At 36.9% G+C, this 6,315-nt stretch overlaps 1 protein-coding gene across 1 annotated transcript; it reads left to right on the forward strand.

Annotated features, from left to right (window-relative positions):
• On the forward strand, window positions 1-5,220 carry LOC139984335 (uncharacterized). Its single transcript, XM_071998215.1, has 5 exons — window positions 1-189; window positions 1,077-1,187; window positions 2,427-2,578; window positions 3,157-3,337; window positions 4,167-5,220. The coding sequence occupies exons 1-5, from the start codon at window positions 88-90 to the stop codon at window positions 4,230-4,232; spliced, it is 612 nt and encodes a 203-aa protein (XP_071854316.1). The 5' UTR covers window positions 1-87; the 3' UTR covers window positions 4,233-5,220.
• The last annotated feature ends 1,095 nt before the right edge of the window (window positions 5,221-6,315 follow it).

Here is a 6,315-nt window from a genome sequence, read left to right on the forward strand (position 1 = left end):
TTGAGCTGTGTACAGTCGTTGCCATCTATCGATTTTTCTTTACAACTACATGTAACTTTGTAGTACTTAGTACTTGAATTGTTGCAGATGCACGCGAAGGAAAGGAAATTGTCAGCATTTTCTGTGAAGAGAAGTGATATATTCGAAATCATTGTGGTATTGTACAGAGAGAAAGTTATGGCAGATAAGGTAAATTACTAAATATTACGCTTTAGCCTTGAATTGCAAACGTATAACAATACTTGCCTAAGCTAGGCCCTATCATCACATAACTTGCCTAGTTATACTATAGTATATCCACGTCAACCTAACCAGTTTTGGACAAAATATATGGTTTTGCCTAAGTGTTAGTGTAAAGACTCAAGTTTGGCTAATTTATACAATAGCAACATTTCAAGATGACCACTTGCTTGAATCTAGGGTTGGTGAAGGTCTGTGATCAAAAATTTCGAAATTGCCAACGAAACTCAACCTGTGTACGCATAAACTAGCCTAGTCTGTTCACCTGCGGTAGTGATATAGTACAACTCATACATTGTTTACATGTGACAGTAAAAATGTTGGGGTAACAAGGTTAGGGTCAATAGACACCTCTATACTTTAAATAGAAATTTTCATAATTTAAATAAAAATACTTAGCTACTTAGCTAGATCAGTTAAAGTGTAGACCCATGATTCTGTTTGAAATGTGTGTGGCATTGAAGTAAACAGTAATAAGACTAAGAGACTAAAGCTACTGAAAATTGCATAATTCAGTCTAAATTTTCCTGAAGCCCTATTTGTAAAGTAAGACACGACTATTAATATGCATCAGCTTCTGCAATTTTCTATCTCTCCTATGGGTAAAGATTTATTGTAGATTCCAAGTTGTTTATTGTTTTTTCCACCGTCCCTGAGAGAGAGAGAGGGGGGGGGGGGAGAATGTGTTTGTTATCACTTGAAGTTTCTTTGTCTTTCATGCTTCTTCCAATTCATCACTCTTTCAGCTGTGTTTCTATGACCTATATATTAACTGATTAGTAGCTTTTTAATTACACTGTTAATTGTGCACTTTATTATCATCTATCTGGTTACAGAACGACGATGCCGGATCCAACGAAGGGAGATTTAAACCACAAAACAGAAAAAAGCTCACTCAAAGGGAGTTTAACAACTTAGCACCTTCACAGAAGAGTAAATATCTAGCGGTAAGGAAATGCCTTCATTGTCAGTTTTCTATACGTTAAAGGTTATTTACGGTCATTTAAGTATCAATGGGCTCAAAATTTTAGTCCGCAAAAAAAAATCCAAAGGTATTTTCCTGGAGATTCTAATCATAAAAAATATTTAAAAAAATATTTCATGTCACCGATTGAGAAAAGTACATTACTGGTAACAAAAGAAATATTTGTTGAAGATTTGAACATTAGCCATCATTACTCTCAAATAGCAGATTTTGGATGCATTATTGATGCCAATTATTTTGATAATACATTTCTTTTATTTGCAGTTGTTTGCCAGAAATGGAAAATGGTCACATTTCTTTCTCGGAGATTCTAATCATAAAAATATAAAACATCATAATGATATTTTTGAAAGTCACCGATTGAGAAAGTACATTACTGGTGACAAATGAAATGATTATTGAACATTTGAACATTAAATGTCATTACTTTATAGCAGATTTTGGTTGCTTTACTAATGGCCATTAATATTTGATAAGAATATATTTCTTTTTTTTGTACTTTTTATTCCAGAAATTGAAAATGGTCACATTTAAAAAAAAACAAATTTGTCAATGGAATTCTATTCTGTGATGTAAACAGGAGCTTGATCAAGAAAGGATGGGATGGGGGGGGGGGGGAGGGCTGTCTTGAAGTTGGTGAAGGTCTTTCATATTTATTAAATATGTGTAAGATACAGCCTTATGTTATGGAACCATTTCTCAAGGTAATATTCTATTGACCAGTGACATCAGCAATTACTTTTATAGTATTTCGATTGATTGATTGATTGATTAGCTGTCAATATTTGATAGATTATCCAAAATTATATAAACTGTGTCATTCAAAAAGTAACCTGCATCAATTGGTAAAAAACTAACCATATGGTCTACACTCTGCAATATCAACTCATTCGAAATAAGTACTGCTTAATAAATTCTTTCGCTTTTACTATCTTCTCAATGACGTGTGCAAAATGGAATCTGTTATCTGAGAATGTCCGAAGGTTATAATATCTGGGTCCAGCCAAAGCCCAAATATTTGCCAGGAAAGCAAAGCAGCTCCATTTAAAATTGTATTCGATGTTACTCTTTGGCAGTATGAGGAACTGTTATCTGAGAATGTCCGAAGGTTATAATATCTGGGTCCAGCCAAAGCCCAAATATTTGCCAGGAAAGCAAAGCAGCTCCATTTAAAATTGTATTCGATGTTACTCTTTGGCAGTATGAGGAACCACCAAAATCAGCAGCGTTAGCAATGGCCAACTCCAAAAAGAGAGTGCAAGAGAAGATGAAAGCTGACCAGGAGAGAAAGAAGAAAGAAACTTCAGTTGATGAGGAGAAGGAAAAATACAGCCAGCTGATTGGACAACTCAAGTAAGAAGGCTTTATAGTCAGACCTAAAATTTCACAATTTTATTTTTTGGCCAATGTCTTTACCTTTCGTTTATTGTCTGGTCACTCAAATCATGACGTGTGACAAAAATCAGGTCTTTAATTAATGAATTAATTAAGAATCGAGAAGGGCAAGGCAACTTTTGGTTTCCAGTAACAAATTGCTTTGGATTTTTCCTTGAAACCTAAATGGTAGTTTGGCAAATATTTTCAGCATTTGTTTGGGCGCAAAAAATCATTTTTGCCGGAGTGAGCTCTTTAAAAAACACACATACAGAAGAGGCAAGAAAGATATGTGAGATTGATCGGAAAATCAAACATTTAGACTTTCCCGCAGTCAACTAAGAGCTGGTTTTGGGGCGCCAATATAGCTGGATCTAAAGACAACTTTTTTTTTTTATCTTGCCGTCGATTTAGTTTGATAATTGTGGTGTTCAAGATGATTACGATGGGGCAACCCGTATGTTACCTTCATTTAAAATGGTGCAAGAGTTGTTGCCAATGGTGCCAATGGAAACACGTTTATAACCGGCGCTGTTTTTGATTTTATTAATTTCCAGAGCTGCTGAGGCTAGGAATCGGCTCAGGATCATGAGGCTCCACTATCAGAATAATCGAGCGGAGGAAATAAGACATCTGATATCTTGCCAGCCAACGGCCATAAAAGCCGTCAGGTTACAGGCCATGGTGCCCCCCGTACCGGAGAAAGGGAGTCCAGCCGATAGCTTGGATAAATTGGAGGTAAGACGAGCTTTAACTTCCTGATAACTAAACAAGATACAGATATTCTATAGATGCCTGTAAGATTGGTGAAATTGGATTGGGGGTTCACCCGCTGGAGAAAAATGATTATCTTAGATGTGAAATAGTAAATTCTGATGCATATTTAGCATACTAAATTGTATCTAGATAATTACCAAAGTTTGCCCTAATAACTGGACATAGTTTTTTTGTGGGTTGCAAGGAAACAGGTGTACACCCTCCAACACCTGGATCCACACCTGTGCAGTGCATGCATTGGCTTACACACTCCATCTATTTAACTTGCTGAACACAGTAACACTGGTATTAGACTCAAGGGTACCATGGATAAGAGTGTTGCAACATGTTAAATTGTAAGAGCTCACCGTTGATTTATAATTGGCCAATGACATGTTTCAATTTCTACAGTACTGTATGTGTCTGAACTTTAAATAATGTTCATAGTCTGGAAAACAAGAGGAGGGGAAATAAGGGGGTATTTATGAACCCCAAAATTTTTTCTTTTTTCATTTTTAAATACCCTCCTACCCCTAACTTGGAGTCAGAATTATTTGTATGCCGAAAGTTTTCCACCAACTTGTGAACGTGAGTTACCTCACTTTATAAATTAGAGAATTCAGTTGATAACTGGTGGTAATACAGATCAAAGTCCATTCAAAATGGAAGTACAGCTGTATAACTTCTATGTTGAAGGTTTGTTTTTTGCCTACCCCAACCTCCTTCCCATTGCCCCATCCAATCTTCCCCCTCCTCATTCCCTGCCCCTGTTGCATATGACACTGAATTTTTTTTTCATTTTCATTCACAGAGATCACGAATAGAGTCAATCTTGGAAGATGAGAATGGCCTCACAATAAACAGAGATCTATCTTGATAGCAAAAAACTATCTCCAGGATGAAGATGGTATAAACACAAGTTTTGGAGATTCTGAAAGATTTTGGGATAGCTGCATTACCCAAACCAAGAGTCAAGTGAAGAGTTCTTGTACACGAAACTTACAAACTATCGAACTGCAGCAATAGGTGCTCCTGGAGGATGGAATTGTACGAAAGAAAAACCAATAACTTGAATTCTACCAATATGCGATTCACACAAACTATCGCCATATCTGTGTGTGCTAACTCCAAATCTGTCGAAGACTTTAATAATGTCGCAGAAAGAATTGAATTGAAATCCTAGCAGATACTAGATATTGTAAATTGGTCAGCGCTTCTGTACATTGATTTTCAATGAAAAAAAATTCCTTATTATTTAAAAATATCATTGTAACCAAATTATGGACTTGGACCAGAATCAGAACTTTGTTCTTTGCTTGTTTTTAGTTTTACTTTCAGCATGAACACTGGCCATTTCTTTTTCTACAAATTTGTTTATCATGCTCAGGTATTTAAAAAAGTCAAAGAGAGAGTCTGGTATAAGTGAATGATAAATGGCAAATCTGGAGTCTAGCTATGACCAGATTGAATGTAACAGAATGATGTCAGCTTGTAACTCACGGTAGACCATTGGGTATGCACACTATACGGTAGGCTAATAAACCTATACTGACCCAGACCACTACAAGATAAGTGTTCCATTGGCTGTTACTGCAATTTAACCTTTTAACGTATTCTCTGTATTCGAGTGTGGGAAATGAGGGCGGTATACAACCCAGGCATGTCAGAAACTAGGGGTGAGGCTTTTACTCCAAGATAAATTAATACTTGTATTAACATCTGATTTCTACTATAAGGTGACCCTCTAAAGTAGGCATTAGACAAAATGTGTGACTCAAACTGTAGGTGAACTGCCCTGGGTAATTCTAAGAAACTTAAAGGGAGCTTAAAGGTTTAACAAATAAATATACATGTAAATACAGAAAGTTGTATTTGTGTATTCTTTTACCAATTATTTCCAAGAAACTTGAAGGAGTTAAAAAGAGTTGAATAAATGTAATTATGAAATACTCATGTAATAAATTACACACCTGCCTCTCGTACTAGATGAAGTCACATATCTTAATAATCTTACTAGTACAGCCTTAACCTGCACCCCCCCCCCCCCACTTCTTGAAGAAAGACATCTAAAGCTGCATTTTAAGGCATACTTAGACGATAAATTATTTCTACATAAGCAATGTTAAATGTAATGTGAAAAGGGATTGGGGGGGGGGGGGTGCTCCACTCGTAGTAGTGGTCGTTTGTTTCTTGGCTAAATAACTGCGGATGTTAGATGGGGAGCCATCCCCCCCCCCCCCTTGCGCAGAAAGAAATCAAAGTTGAGACGTCAAATAGCTCATTCTGCGGCATATTTAGACAATTAATTAGGGCAATAATTTGCTCTAAACGCGTGGTTGTGTTCGTAACTACTTTTAAAAATTTGAAACCACCCACCCCCAACTGAAGATGGAGGTGAGGACCATATCCCACTGCTAATCCCTTCTTTTCGCACGGTACTGTTTTTCTGCGTAAGTTAATCATGATAAACCGATCATTTGGGTGGTCTCATCATTTCAATTTATTTCCTTTTTTTTCCACGCAAAGTAAGGCTTCCGAGCGGCACATTGAAGCCAATGCAAATATGTTCGAGTTTTCAGTCTGAGTTTCAGATTCTACGGATGCCCATAAGCTCATTCCAATTGCCAATGGCCTCCTTATCGTATGAGGCGTAACGCACATGGTATCTGATGTTGGTCGGTGGGAGATACGGTAGCTTATAAAACAAGGTTTCCACAATTTGGCGTCTAGTGACTCCAACTGACCTTTGACCTACTCCTTCACACGAAATGCGAGATTGATCCATCCAAGCTTTTCTTCTTGAGAAATCGTGTTTACAAGGTTTACACAATATGACCCCTGGTGAACCCAAATGACCTTTGATCTCCACAAAACAAAACTATAAGCTTTTGCTCCTAAATGTGGTCCTCCTACTCACGAAATATGAGGTTGGTCCAAGTTTACCTCCTTGAGTTATCGTG

Source organism: Apostichopus japonicus, chromosome 17 (genome assembly GCF_037975245.1).
Source record: "Apostichopus japonicus isolate 1M-3 chromosome 17, ASM3797524v1, whole genome shotgun sequence".
Lineage (NCBI taxonomy): Eukaryota > Metazoa > Echinodermata > Holothuroidea > Aspidochirotida > Stichopodidae > Apostichopus > Apostichopus japonicus.